Source organism: Lipotes vexillifer, unplaced genomic scaffold (assembly GCF_000442215.2).
Source record: "Lipotes vexillifer unplaced genomic scaffold, Lipotes_vexillifer_v1.1 scaffold913, whole genome shotgun sequence".
Lineage (NCBI taxonomy): Eukaryota > Metazoa > Chordata > Mammalia > Artiodactyla > Lipotidae > Lipotes > Lipotes vexillifer.
Window position 1 is genome coordinate 616325 of NW_006798474.1, and position 15518 is coordinate 631842.

At 36.1% G+C, this 15518-nt stretch overlaps 1 protein-coding gene across 2 annotated transcripts in view; it reads left to right on the forward strand.

Annotated features, from left to right (window-relative positions):
• The window catches only part of ATP6V1B2 (ATPase H+ transporting V1 subunit B2), a 23491-nt gene extending 9660 nt beyond the window's left edge, over positions 1-13831 (forward strand). The window contains exons 4-15 of one of the 2 annotated variants that reach the window (XM_007470579.1): positions 1042-1140; positions 2233-2326; positions 2459-2536; positions 3005-3144; positions 3480-3581; positions 3956-4053; positions 4706-4829; positions 6413-6563; positions 8002-8084; positions 9343-9447; positions 10301-10430; positions 12371-12811. In XM_007470579.1, the coding sequence (XP_007470641.1) occupies positions 2320-2326; positions 2459-2536; positions 3005-3144; positions 3480-3581; positions 3956-4053; positions 4706-4829; positions 6413-6563; positions 8002-8084; positions 9343-9447; positions 10301-10430; positions 12371-12510 (1158 nt within the window). In that variant the 5' untranslated portion in view covers positions 1042-1140; positions 2233-2319 and the 3' untranslated portion in view covers positions 12511-12811. Of the gene's footprint in view, positions 1-1041; positions 1141-2232; positions 2327-2458; positions 2537-3004; positions 3145-3479; positions 3582-3955; positions 4054-4705; positions 4830-6412; positions 6564-8001; positions 8085-9342; positions 9448-10300; positions 10431-12370 lie in introns of both variants that reach the window. The other variant, XM_007470578.1, reaches the window with a different exon arrangement.
• The last annotated feature ends 1687 nt before the right edge of the window (positions 13832-15518 follow it).

Sequence of the window (15518 nt, forward strand, 5' to 3'; positions counted from 1 at the left end):
GGGAAAAGATACTTATCTATACTACTAGGGAGTTTGTAAAGTAAAAGGTTCCTTTGCAGAGTAATTTCACATAAAAATGGACACAGCCTATAGCCCACCACTAGGTAACCAGATACCTTAGGGAAACTTGGGCCCACACGTGAGAATGTTCATTGCAACATGTTTGTAGTAGTATAAATTTGGAACAGCCTTGAACACCAGTGGTAGAAGAACAGCTGAATAAAATGTAGTGTCACTTGATTTTATTTTAACTAATCTGTTCTAACATTGATTCTAGATGCCCATTTATTCATATTAGCATCTCCAGAATCAAGTGTCCTACAGTCAGTGTTGATTCACGGATGCATTGGCAGATGTTTTCCTTCACATCACACAAAGTAGTGATGCATTTTTCAAAAGATGATGTTAAAAAAATAAGATAAATACTACTGTGACAGATCGAAAACATACGGTCAAGTGGGAAAAAAACAAGTTGCAGGATGATATATTTAGTATGTTACCATTTAGGTAAGTGAAACACTACAGTATATTTTTGGAAACATGCAATTTAAAATATTAAAAATGGATTAGAGGAATACATTTCTGGTTAGGAGAATTAGATTGAGCATTATTTATTATAATAGTAATTATTTTATTGTTTAGTTGCATTTTATTCCTGTCCTCCCAAAGCACAAGGTGATTACACAGCCCAGAAGCAAACATCATTTCTGAGTAGTGGGAACATAGTTTTTTAACTTTCTGTAGTCTCAAAGCTTAAAAACATATACACAGAAGGAAAGAATTTAATTGCTGTGGTTTCATAGATTTAAGATCCTTCCCTCTGTACCTTATGTGGTGTTTGCCAGTATATGTGCCAGTGATAAGTGTTTTAAGGACATAAATTACCTGAGGATATTCTAAACTCTGGATGTATACCTGTGTGCTTTGGGGAGGTATAGGGCCTGCATGTGCATACATACTGTGAAAGACATAGAGCATATAGAGTATTTTGAGGAGCTTTTAAAATGTTGGTTATTGAGCCTTTATTTTTTTCCTATTTAGTTTCCCAGATATGCTGAGATTGTGCACTTAACACTACCTGATGGCACGAAGAGGAGTGGGCAAGTTTTAGAAGTTAGTGGTTCCAAAGCAGTGGTTCAGGTAAGCATCACTTTCAAAACCTGGCCAGTTGAACATTTTTCTGATCACAGCAAACATAAGAAACACCAATAGTTCTTTCTAGTAATTATCACATAAGTATACAGATCTTCATCAACTTATAGGTGGGGTGCCATCTTGATAAACCCATCATAAGCTGAAAATATTGTAAGTTGAAAATGCATTTAGTACACAGAACCTACCGAACATCATAGATTCGCTTAGCTTACATTAAAGGTGCTCAGAACACTTATATTGGCATACAATTGCACAAAACCATATAACACAAAGCCTGCTTTATAATAAAATATTACATATCTCACGTGATTGTTTTCAAGTACGGTTTCTGCCGAATGTGTATTGCTTTTGCACCATCACGACCATGAAAAATCTTAAGCTAGGGACCCGACTCTTTACTGGCTGTGAGGGAAGAAAAGTATTTTTTCATGTTTTCTTGCTAAGTGCCAGCCACCGATATCCATTCTAGCCCAATAGCTCCACTGGTAAAGTGGCTTTTTTAAAAAAAATTTTTAATGGATAAAATGAAACAGATAGTCTCATAGAAGGAGAGAGATGAAAAGTAGAATTCAGAGCTTATGGGCTGAAACCAAAACAAGATCTGAGTCTACTTCTTTAAATTGTCTCTGATAATGCCTAGTTTTTAATGTTACTGATTATAGGAAGTGCCAGTTTTCTCAAATAACATATTGCCCTAAAAAGTAGATCTGGAGCAGAGGTCAGCAGAATTTCTGTAAGGGGCCAGATAGTAAATTTTTTAGGCTTTGTGGGGGTTTTGCCTAAGGTCTCTGATGCATGTTCTTACGCTTTTTTTTTTCCTTTTTTTTTTTTTTTAAACAACCCTTTAAAAATGTAAAAAACATTCTTAGCTTGCTTGATGGATTTGGCCTGCAGGCATGACCCTGGTTAAGAGGTTGGCAGTTTGGTTCATTGTCCACCATGAACACTTCTTTATTCATAATACTAAAAGTAGTATGTACATTGATGTATTTTACTTTATAAGGGCTGACAAATAAATCTTAAGCACTTATGATCTAAATTTCTTATGCCCTTCTGTTTACTTTTCTTTCTTGATAGGTGTTTGAAGGGACTTCAGGTATAGATGCCAAGAAGACATCCTGTGAGTTTACTGGGGATATTCTCCGAACGCCAGTGTCTGAGGATATGCTTGGTAAACGGATATTATTATTCATTCTGAGCAGAGATCTGTTTCCTTTTTAATGTATTTCCATGAAGTCTTTTTAAAGATTATGAATATTTGAGTCATTGTCCACTCTGTACTGTCTTGTTACTGTTTTAACAGGTCGGGTGTTCAATGGATCAGGAAAACCCATCGACAGAGGTCCTGTTGTACTGGCTGAAGACTTCCTTGATATCATGGGTAGGGACAGAAAATGGATTTCTGTGTTTTGGGGAAAATAGCATCTATCTATCTTATACCTTTGTCAGATAAAGGGTGATTTTTATGATACTTTAAATAGATAACCAACATATTCCATGTTTGATTAATTATTTTTTGTTTATTATTTAATAAATTTATTTTTCCTAGAGGTTATCTTAAAATTTTATATTTTATTTATTGTAAAATATCACCAGGATATATCTGAAATGTAAAAGCCATAATAGCTTTGAAATTAGGATTTCTCTCTTATTTGCTGTACCTTACGTTTCACTTTACTACCATATAATTTGTGAATCTACAAAAGATTAATGGAAAAAAATATTTAAACAGTTTCAGATTTCAAAAATAACATTTTTTAAGAGTAGAAAGAAATGCTTTATATGCTTTGTATGGTTGTAGCCTTAATGTAGAGACATACTAAAATTTCCCCTTTTGGAAATGCATTAGGCCAGCCAATCAATCCTCAGTGTCGGATCTATCCAGAGGAGATGATTCAGACTGGCATTTCGGCCATAGATGGCATGAACAGTATTGCTAGGGGGCAGAAAATTCCTATCTTCTCTGCTGCTGGCTTACCGCACAATGAGGTGAGAACTAGAATCTGTTTGGTATGAAATTCAAGAAGAAAGAATTTCTGAGTGCTTCACTCTTAGTGAGAAACCAAATATAGGATTTTCAAGGTAAATACCCAATGTTACTGTTTATATAATCCAATTACATTGACTCTTTATCCACACATATCTGACTTCTTGCTTACTCTTAGGAATCTGCAAAAATTACAAAATAGTTTTATTGAGTAAAGCCCTTTAAGACAACCCAGTTTCATTTATGATTACAGTTCCCCAAAGTTTAGGGTAAAAGTTATTTTGTTGTAGAAGTATTATTTTAGATTTTAACTTAGTTCTTTTGTACTCCTCATCAGATTGCAGCTCAGATCTGTCGCCAGGCTGGTTTGGTAAAAAAATCCAAAGATGTAGTGGACTACAGTGAGGAAAATTTTGCGATTGTATTTGCTGCTATGGGTGTAAGTATTATCTTTTTCTGTTTTAGTATGAAATGTAAAATTGCTTGTGTTATTAGAACAATGTAGAAAACTGCACATACATTATTCAGTTTATCTCTAGGTGGAGAAGTTGCAGCTTGGCATTTTGGGCAAACCATGGACTAGTATTTAGCATTTGACTGTGGAATGTAAGAATAATTCCCTTTGTGCCCAAAGCAAGCTGTTTACTCTGTTGGCTTTTGTGAACATTTTAGGGGTACTTGAACCTTTAAAAGAAGGAGCAGTGCAGATCTATAGCTTGGCCTTCATCAGAAATAAATATTGGGGGGGGGGAGAAAGAAAGAAATATTGAGCATTTTTCTTCTCCCAGCACTGATGAAGTAATTGTCATTTAGGTAAACATGGAGACTGCCCGGTTCTTCAAATCGGACTTCGAAGAAAATGGCTCAATGGACAACGTCTGCCTCTTTTTGAACTTGGCTAACGACCCAACGTAAGTAAACAAAAAAATAGAGCTATTTTCCCCCTGTTCATGCAGGCTTCTGGTCAAAAATGTCACGTTATACTAAGGAGGTAGAACATTACAGTGAAAGCTAACACAGGCCTAGGTATGAGATAACCGTATTTAAATTCCAGCTCTGCTTCTTGCAAGTTACTTGGTTTTGGGTAAGTCACTTAGGCGCTGAAGCTCAGTGTCTTCTTTCATAAAATGTGATAAATAATACTTGTCTCACAGAGTTGTTGTACATATTAAATGAGATAATAGTATAAGTTACCTAGCACACCATCCATACTCAATAAATTACCTTTTCCTCTTACCTGCAAAATCTGGCCCCTACTTCTTTCCTCCCTTTCTCCTTCTCTCTCTCTTCCTTTCTTGCTCAGTTTTGAGAACTATATAGTTCTGACAAATTATGGGGTATTTATAAAATAAATCAATTTAGCTGTGTAGCACTAAGTAATTCTTACTACGTAAATACATAAAAGAACTCTGCCTTACTTAAGAACTTTTAAAGTAAATTGCTTAACCTTCCTCAATTTATGTGAAACTTTAAAAGGGAGACTGTACTATTGTTTCTGGAATCATTTTGTTTTGTTTTTGGCCTTTTTGTTTGAGTGACTTAGGACTTAATGTTTCATTTCAGTATTGAGCGAATTATCACTCCTCGCTTGGCTCTAACCACGGCCGAGTTCCTGGCCTATCAGTGTGAGAAACATGTATTGGTTATCCTAACAGACATGAGTTCTTATGCTGAAGCACTTCGAGAGGTAATTTTTTTCTTAATTAAAATGGATTATCTTGTCAGGGTTATCTTGTCCCTCTGCAAGTTTTCTTTTTTTTTTTAAATCATGTTTTTTAAAATGCATTGCTCATATATTAGTAGAATACCTTAATTAATCAGAAAAGAAAATATTACTTTTGTCAACCTAATTGAAATGATTAGAGGATGAGATTTAAATTATTAGCCTATTTATCATACTCTCACTGTCTCCATTGATTAAGACTGGATTCTTAGAGTAAATGATGCAAGCTATTTAATCAGTTACTCTCCCAGGTAGTTCCGTCTCTGTCCAGACTGTCAGTTTTCAGCCCTTTTCAAGAATTTCATTTTTAATGATGTAAATTTTTATTTATTTACATGAGTGAATACTATACTCTGGCAGAACCCTCTTCAGAACTTTTTTTTCCTTCAGAAAACTCAGTGATTATTTAGAAACAATGTAAGATTCTAGCAGTTACCATCCAGAAGTGTGGGGTGTTTGTTCTAATGCAAGTTACTGAAATTTTGAGTTACTTGCTCTTTTAAGTGTGCAAAAAATGGAAGAAGACTTCTGAAGAGACAGGCTATATAAATATCTAGTCTAAGATTCCCTAAGATCCATCATCGTATCTCACTCAGCTACAGTGCTTTTTCATTGAAGGACTTCTTTTCTCCCATCCATCACAAATATTTTTCTAAAAGGCAGTAAAAATAAATATTAGGAAAGTGAAAATTAAAAAAAAAAAATTTACAAACCCTTTTATTAGTAGTATTTCGACAGACAATTATTCTATCAAATTACCACTAAAGGTTTCTATATGTTTATCTTGCTTTCTACATTATCTCCTTATAAATTGATAAAAGCTGGTCTGCAGGCCACACTTTGAGTAGCACTGCTGGAGCATACTCTTGGAGGAACCAAAGTAGCAGTTAGAAGTTGGGCTTAATGATTTACAGTTCTTGTTGGCTGTAGATTAAAATGTATGCATATATTCTAGTGTGCATGTCTCTAAGAGAAAGACCATTTATTACTATTCTTATCTTGTGCGGTGATCCAGGGAAATTATCTGGCCCTTGATTCCGGTTGTAAGTTGGGGTTAATAACATTAACTTGCTCATAGGGTTGTTGTGAGGATTAAATTAAATAATGTATGTAAAATGCATCAGATGATTTCTGATACATGTATTTCCTTCCCTTTTGATCTTTTCAGGATTAGCTTATGTAAATCTGGTAAGATCCATAACATGAAGTAAATCTTGTGAACTGAGAATGTTCTCTTAGTTTTAAAATGTACTACCTTTGATTTATAAAATTGCAAGCAGATTTTCTTCTAGCAAGCTATTTGAAGATTTGTGTTATGGCAGTATGATTTTAGCAGAAAACTTGTGGTCCCCAATTGTCAACATTTTTGTTGCAGAATAATCTGAATTTATGTTGCTAGATTTTTCTTAATCATTTCTAGAGGTGATATTTAAAACGAACAAGATATTTCAGCTTTGTAATTTGGCATGTTCAAACAAATGTGTTCTAACCAAGCTTTAATTTTCATTTTCTGGTATGTGATACTGTTCTCCTTGACTCACTGTCAGGTTTCAGCAGCCAGGGAAGAGGTTCCTGGTCGACGAGGTTTCCCAGGTTACATGTATACAGATTTAGCCACAATATATGAACGCGCTGGTAGAGTGGAAGGTAGAAATGGCTCTATTACTCAAATTCCTATTCTCACCATGCCTAATGATGGTAAGTTTTGGGTCTTTGGATTATAGCATCCCTAATCGTTGTAAGGACTTTGATTTTAAGAGAGAAGACCATCTATCTTTTTGAGTTAAAATTCTTTTGAGAGTTTATCCTCCAGAAGTTTACCTTACCTAGTGATTTGTTTCTAATAAAATTTTTCATTTCAAAACTACCCATAATTATTATTCTTTTGTAGAAAAATTTTCTTGTAGTTTGTATTTATTAGCTAGTATTTAGTGTCTACTGTTTGCAGGACACTGGTCTAGATGAAATGAATTTTTAAAAAATTTATGGGCTCTACTTAATGTAAGCTACTCATTCTAGGTGGATATTTTTTAAATGTATGTGCATCAGTAATTTAAGGTAGCTTAAGTGCCAGATATAGAGCACAGATAGTAAATGCCACGAGACTCTAGAGATAGAACGATCATCAAAGACTTGCTAAAAATTACTTGGTTTTATCATGTGTGTGTAAGTGCATAGTGCAGTGCCTGCCTGGATGTATGCCCAGCAGCCCCCGGGTGAGACTTTCAGCATTCCCCTTATGTTAGTGTCTTTTTGTCTTTATCTCAGTCTTTTAAAAACACTTTTTCAAAATACTTTCAGAAACAGTAATAACTCATTATAACTGAGCACTGTTCTAAGTGTTTTGTAAGTTTTGACTCATTTGATCTTCATAGTGACTTTTTAGATGCTCTCGTGTGAGGCACAGAGAGGTAAAGTGTCACAGTTAGGAAGTGGCGGCTTTAGAACCCAGGCAGTCTGAATTCTACCTCTGATGTGAAAATGATTTGTTCCAAGGAAGCAGCTACAAAATTACTCTCTGTAATTTAACAGACTTAGAGGTGTCTTGCTCTGTAGGACCTGCTTGGTGCTGCCTGTGTAGTGTTGCTTAACTTGTTTAGCCTCTCCGTATTTTCCATGTTGAAATGTTGTGTATCCCTCTGGGATAGCTTATGGACTAAGAATGTTCTCTCACTATACATCAAATTGGCAAATCTCTGCAAATGAACTTTGTGTTTAAAATGGAACTTTATTTATATTTGGGGGAGAGAGAGTATAACTAGGAGAATAGTACTTTTTATGAATATAGCTAATTTAACTTGTGTCAACACATGTCTAACTGTGCTGCAGCCAGATAAATTAGACTAGCCAATATGGTAACCTCTAGCCACATTTGGCTGTTTAAATTCTAAAGTTTATTAAAATCAGATAAAGTTTGAAATAAAGTTTTTCAGTCGCATTTAGCCGCATTTCACATGTTCAGTAGCCACATTTGACCAGTGGTTGCCATATTGGACAGCACAGATAAAGAACTTTTCCATCATCACAGCAAACTATTTTATATAGCGCTGTTTTAAGTAGTGCAGCTTGACTTCCTGTGGTTTTGTTTATATGAGATGGACACTTTAACTTAACATCAGGTATCTTTCTCTGGTAGATATCACTCACCCCATCCCTGACTTGACTGGATATATTACAGAGGGGCAGATCTATGTGGACAGACAGCTACACAACAGACAGGTATTTGACAGTTGAACGATGCTATAAGCCTACAGATCTATTCTTCAGTTATTCTTCAGTGACTCTGACTTTGCTCTTAGGAATTATTTATTTAGAAAATATCAAATTGCATTGTTTTTAATATGGCTATAAAATTGTCATTTCTGTAATACTAAAATCCTGGTGTGGGAAAGAGTGCCAGAATTAAGAATTAAATTTCCACTTTCTCTATTATGCCTTAAATTGGAGTGGTTCAAAGAACTTTTTTGGGCCTTCTGTTCCATAACGGTATAATCTACTTTTGTTATTAATACAAGAACAGATTTTTCAGAGTTTTTTCTTTGTCTTTTATTGTTAAAATTTTTTAAATTGAGGTATAATTGACGTAACATTACATTAGTCGCAGGTGTACAATGTCATGATTTGATATTTGTATATGTTGCAGAATGATCACCCCAATAAGTCCACTTAACATCACATAGTTACACATTTTTTTTTCTTGTGATGAGAATTTTGAAGAGCCACTCTTCTAGCTACCTTTAAATATGTGATACAGTATTATTAACTTACATAGTCACCATGCTGAAAGTTCCAACCCCATGACTTAACTCATTTTATAACTGGAAGTTTGTACCTTTTAACCTCCCTCACCCATTTTGCTCACTCCTCATCCCCTGCCTCAGGCAGCCACCAGTCTATTCTCTATCTGTGAGCCTGACATTTTTTTGTTTTTTAAGGTCCCATATATGTGAGATTATATGGTATTTATCTTTTTCTGTCTGACTTATTTCACTTAGCATAGTGCCCTAAAGGTCCATCCATGGTGTTGCAAACAGCAAGATTTCATTCTTTTTTATGACTGAATAATCAAAAACAGAATTTTTATTGGTTCTTTAATAGATGCCAGCTTCTGATATCAGCTTTTAGGTGAAATTATTGTTAATCTTTTTATGTGTGATTTTATGAGTCAGAGTTCAGAAGCCCATTTGGATTTGATATGATAGGCAGATGTTGAAAATTCAGTTTTTTAATATAATCTTGTACTATTTTGTAGATTTTACTTTTTGGATTTGATTCTCAAAAGAAATCTTAACCTGTAAAATGTTTCTTATTTCCTTTTCTTATCAGGAAAAGATATTAGGAATCATCTAGGAAACAAATGTAGCAGTGTTATTCAATTTAAGCAATAAAAATGAGTTTCAAAATCCTCCTTTACTACCAGTAAAGCTTGAATTTTGTACTTAAATATAATATCTTCCCCCTTCCCCTTTTACCCAAGATTTACCCACCTATTAATGTGCTGCCCTCATTGTCGCGGTTAATGAAGTCTGCTATTGGAGAAGGTATGACCAGAAAAGATCATGCCGATGTATCTAACCAGCTGGTACGTATGTTTTCTCCAGGATGGTGTTTAAAGAAATGAATACTTTCTCAGTTCATTCTGCTGTCTTATACCTCTTGTCTTTCTTCCATATCACTTTTCTTCTCCCCCCATCAAAGTAGAATCTTAATATAGAATATATAATATAGAATAGTGGAATACAGAAACATTCATTAGAGCCTTTTTCATAAGGATAACTGCTCATGACAAAGATTAAAAATCACATGCTTGAAACCCACCTCTAATGCTGTATGAGGTAGTTTTTAAATTAAAAAGGCATAAGACGATTAAGTTTTTATTAGTAACCTTAATTATAGAGTATTTCTGAAAGACTATTCTAACTAATTTTTTGTTTAACATATTAGGCAATCACCAGAACTCTAAGGGATACAGCTATATATATTCTATGAAATCCTTGGTTTCTATTGTCCTGAGATTGTATACCAAGCATCATTAAAGAAAAACACATTTGACCTTAAAGTAAAAATGATAAATAAACCTAGTGATAACAGATATTTTTTTTTGAATAGAATTTAGAGATGGATTTCTCCTATTGTGTAAGTTGTGATTTTTAAATGCTCTACAAAATGTAAGCTCATTGATATATTGAGGGAGTGTATTTTTTGTAGAGTGTTAGTAATGTCTATGTATTGCATGCCTGAAGACTCCTTTCTTAGTGCGACTACTGTATAATAAAGTCTTTCCAGTACTTGCATGTGAACTTTATGTGAATTATGTTTGGGAATCATGTGAAATACTGTGAAGATAGCTACAGCAATACACTTACATAGCCCAGAGTACCGTTACCATTTATAAAACCTTATCTCTGTTCATGTAAACCTTTTTTTCTCTTTAGTATGCATGCTATGCTATTGGTAAGGATGTGCAGGCCATGAAAGCTGTGGTTGGAGAAGAAGCCCTTACCTCAGATGATCTGCTTTACTTGGAATTTCTGCAGAAGTTTGAGAGGAACTTCATTGCTCAGGGTAAGATTACTATTTTCCTATGAATAGAAACAGCATCATATGTAGTTTTGAGGAGGACTTCTTTCCTAGTCTGAGAGAATTTACATTGGTCTCCATACAGTTTTCCTTCTGATTAGCGAAGAGGTTCTTCCAGCCGCCTGCCATGTCTTTGTTCTTAGCCCTCTGGTTCCTTCCCCTGTACCTTCAATTTCTTTATCCATTTACTTAGTTCCTGTCTTGTGTTTTCTCTTCCTTACAACCAGCCTTCTGCTCTCCTGCCTCCACTGCCACTTCTCCTCCCTCTTATCCTCTCTGCAATGCTCTCCTCTGCCTTTGGGGGCTTTGGACTTTTCCTGTCCATCTGTTTTCATCCTCCTGATTTCTCATCTTCCTGCTTCTTAATTGTTAGTGTTCCTAAAGGCTTAATTACCTGTTCTTTCTGTGCTGCTTTTCCCCTGTGCTGATGACTAACTTCCTATGTATGAGCCTTTCCCCTCTTTCTGAAGCTCTAGTCCCGCATCTCGAGCTAGGAAGCCTTTGTTTACGCCACCATCCTCTCTGGCTCAGCGTGGTGAGAACCAAAGTATTTTCCCAACTGACCACCTGCCTAGCAATTCCCTTTTCAATTTCTGTCTACCTCTGGCATGACCATTACCCTAGTTAGCCCAAGCTCAGGAATTGGGCATTCTTAACCCTCTTCATTTATTCTCCAGTCATCAAATATTTGCTAATTTGCATTGTTCTCCTTTAAAACATCTTGCTTATCCTGTTCTCTTTTCAGTCCTATTAAAAAAACTTAGGCCAGTGTTTCTCAAACTTGAATATGCTTTTGAATCTACCAGGGATCTTGTTGAAATGCAGATTCTGATTCGGTAGTTCTGGGTGGGGCCAGAGAGCCTGTATTTTGACAAGTTCTGGGTGATGTTGAAGCTGCTTATCTCTGACCACTCTGTGTGTCCCAAAACCTACTCCAGACCTTTGTCCCATCATCCTTGGCCGTTAGTGCCAGCATCTTCACCAGTCTCCCTGACTTTCTATATGCCATTGCCAGGGTAAATTTAGTATTAATTTTATTGATTGTCCTTCTGTTAAAAAGTCTATAATGGTTTTTATTACATAGCATGTATAGGGCTTTCAAGCTGTTATGTTTGGTCTCTTCCCTGCCACCCCTGCTAATGCTGGTAAACTCTATTTTTGACCTCAGTGATACTTACAAACGATGTGTTTATTTTGGAATAATGCATCAGCTACACACTTAGGATTTGTGCGCTTTTCTATTTATGTGATACATTTTTTAAGTGACATTAAAATCCCCAGAACATAGTTGGGTTTTCTAAAAAAAAAATTATACAGAACCTTAATATCTTAAAAAGATAAAAATTGTTCTGGTAGACAAGAGATGCAGAACTCTAGGCACTCTAACTCCTTAGTTAAAAAATGAGATTTATTTGCAGGATAAGAATGATTCTGCTATTAAGAATAATAATAGCAATAGCAAGTTTGAAAACTTTCACACGGACCTATTCAGGTGCTTAATTGGCATTTAAGGCCTTCTAAGTATCTGTACTAGCCTCCTTCAGGTCAGCCTGTGTTCCTGGGAAACTGCTTTTCTCACTACTCTCTGGACAAAACTCTGGGTCTAGTTTCCGTTATTCAGTGGAGTGTGTTTAGATCCCACCTGTTGTTAAACACACACAACACACGCACACACACATACACACAGAGCTGCTGAACGTCTCGCCTGCGGGCTTTCTCCCTTTTCTCTGGTTCCCAGGGGTACTTATTGTCTGGACCCTCATTTCCACATTAAGTCACATCCAGTCCTGGGAGACCTAACTGCTTTGTGTCTCTTTTTATACTTCATGCTCACAGTGCTAGTTCCATAACAGAATAAATTTTGAATAACCCTGAGAAGTTGGAAGTACTTGACCTTTATTCATCTAATCTCAATTTTTTGTAAGGTCCTTACGAAAACCGCACTGTCTATGAGACTTTGGACATTGGCTGGCAACTGCTCCGAATCTTCCCCAAAGAAATGCTGAAGAGAATCCCTCAGAGCACTTTGAGCGAATTCTACCCTCGAGACTCTGCAAAGCATTAGCTGCTAATTCATCGCTGGCTCGATGCTCTTGTGAAATACTGGTTCTGTTTTCTTTATTCCTTTTGCACTCCCCCAGCCCCACCTTTGTGTTGGAGTTTACTGTGTTACCCTGTAATTAAAAACAAGGAATAGGTAACATATTGTGCCAGTGTTGCAATGTTTTAAAATGCTAACAGCCTTTAAAATATCCCCTGTTCAGAAAACCTGGAACTTCAATGCTTTGTTTAAAGCAGCTGAGGGTTGGAGGTGAAGTTTTCTTACTGATGTGTGTATTTGTACATAGTGGTGTAGTTAGCTGCCTAGTGTCCTCATTATTTGTGTCTCTCAGACCTTCCCTGTCCACCCCCTCAAGAGTATCACTATCTGAAGTTATAATGCTTTGATCTCCAAACTAGAGACAAGATAGGGTCTGAAAGACGCTTCCTCTCAGAGCCAAGATGCTTTCCTGAGCACTTGTTTTTAGATTTTGGTGTGCCTCTGGATCTGTGCTGCTGCTCTAAGCAGATGGTTTTTACTGTCCACCTGCTGTTTCCTGTTTAATGAATAGGTTAGAAAAGGAGTTTCCTTTTCCTCTTTGGTGAGGATAAGTTTCAACTCCTGTTTCTTACTGTTCTCCCTCCCTCTGAGTAACACAGAATCATGCAGGTTTTGCCCAACTGGCATTGATCTGATAGTAGTGAGATGCCCTGTCTTGATGATCCTTACTGGGTTTCCCTGCAGAAGAATCATAATTAAAATAATTAATAGGATTGTTGGTTGGAAAGAATTGGGATACAATTTTTTAAGAAAGAAAAACCTATATTGGTTCTACATTTGGACATGCTAACAGTGGTTTTAAGTTTCTAAAGTGTTTACCAGATGCTAAAGGCAAGGTGGGGAAGAGAAAGCTCTTCTGTGTATGGAATTTTTTTAATATATATAATCTATGGATATTTTAAACTCTGTTAGATAGCAGCCTTTGGAAAATCCCCTATTTGGTCCTGCTTTCTGACCTATCTGCCTTTTCAGGGTAATCTTGTGGCACAAGTGATAGCATTTAAAAGCTTTAGTCTTTTAATTCCTCCTCCTTCCTGCTGCGAGCCCTGAGCTGTCTTCTATGCACTTCTGACATGTCTACTGTTTGGTCTCTCTGTGTTCTTTGTTACTTGGGTGCAATAGCAACTTCTCTGTACATTCCATCTTTCTTTCAAGTTGTGTAAAGTTCTTCACTTTTTTTCTCTGAGGGTGTAGGGGGTGGGGGGAGTCAGCATGATTATATTTTAATGTAGAAAATGTGACCTGGATATAAAATGAAAATAAATATTAAGTTAAATGGAAGTTACCTAAAGTGACTCTGTATCTTCTAATCAGAAAAGCAATAGCAACAAACAAATATATAATAATGCATCTCTCTTTGATTCACAGCTTTGAACATCATAACCAGTATTGTGAACCAGCCCCTTGATTCACAATGTTATGAAACATGTCCCCTTTACAGGGACATGACCCATGTTTTGTACCCTTTGCCTTTTAGGCTGCCCTTTCAAGCTCTTTTCAGTAATACCTTTTCCAACATATTGTAGTTTGATCCAAGGTTGAGAGTTACTAAGGTGTGGGGTTTGTTTGTTGGTTGGTTGGTTGGTTTTGTAGATCATTAGTGGCTGTAATTTCTCTGAAACTTGAAGTTTTGATTCAGGGTCCACTTAGCATTTTCGAGAGTTACTAAGGTGTTTTATAGCATTCTTTGTTTCAGACATTCTCAGGACCTCTAGAGCCTGTCTGCCATGAATGAAAGAGGGTAATAAATAGAAAATGAAATACATACTGAAGCAAGCCAAAACTTGCTTCAAATAAAATCTGAAATAGATGGTCCAGTATATAAAGAAAACATACTGGTTAAAGCACAGGGATGTGGCATCATGGTGGCCTCCCGTTTCTTTCCGCTCTTCAACTCAGAGTGACATTTAGGAGATGTAGAGGAAGAGGCTCAGTCATAGCAAGAGTAGGTAGACCTGTGTTCTGATTCTGGTGCTGCCACTAACTGTATGGTCTTGCTTAGTCATTTAACAGATTTGTGTTCCTTTTAGGGTTATTATAAGGACTAGAGATTTTGTATGCAAAGCATTAGAACAGTGCCTGGTCCATGGTGTAGGCACTCATATAGTAGGCTACTCTTAATACCAAAGCTTTATTAAGGGAGATTTGACTTATTACTCTTAAATAATACTTAGGATTAGTTAGTTAAATAGCATTCTTGTTAGTTTGTTATTTTTTAGTGAAAACATTTTCTTAGGGTACCTTTTTGTGCCAGTGATAAAACTTAATTGAAAGACTAGTTATGCTTTAACATGGACTCTCACTATGATTAAATGTTTTAAAAAGAAGTTTTCATTTCAGTTGGCTTAAAGTATTTGGGAGGAGAAAAGTCGCTTCAAAGTTCAGGCTATCTAAATAAGTCATTAAGCATTTATTGCTTGCAGTTGACTGTCACTTCGGTCCGTAAGATTTCATGTAAGTGAAGAAATGTTTTCAGACTAATGTAATAAATGCCTCACTAAGATGTTTTATTCTCAGCAAGTATGGGTGGTGCACAATGTCTGGGGTCAATAAAAGCATTGTCTGCTTTTGAAATTTTCTGTTGTAATGGAAAGTTAGCTTAGTCCAGTATTAGGGAACAACAGAAAATAGCTCCCCAGACAGAGCTGAAAATACCATTTAGAGACGACAAGAAAAACTTAGCGAGGCAGTTCTTGAAGGACAGTTATCTTTTATGGAAAACTTAAGTACAAAGAAATGGGGTTTTTTGTTTGTTTTAATGAAAATCATGTTCCTTACTCAGCTACCAACTGTGGTTTTATTCCAAACTTTTTCCAGTCTGGAGTTGAATACCTGCCTAGTACTCAAGGAAACTATGCAGTGTCCTCAGTTGCCCCTGCCTCCGTGTGAAGCCCTGCACTGGCAACAGTGAGCAGGTGACTGGTGTTTAGAAACAATGAGACTAATCAGTCAAGGAGCTTTGTATCCTCAGC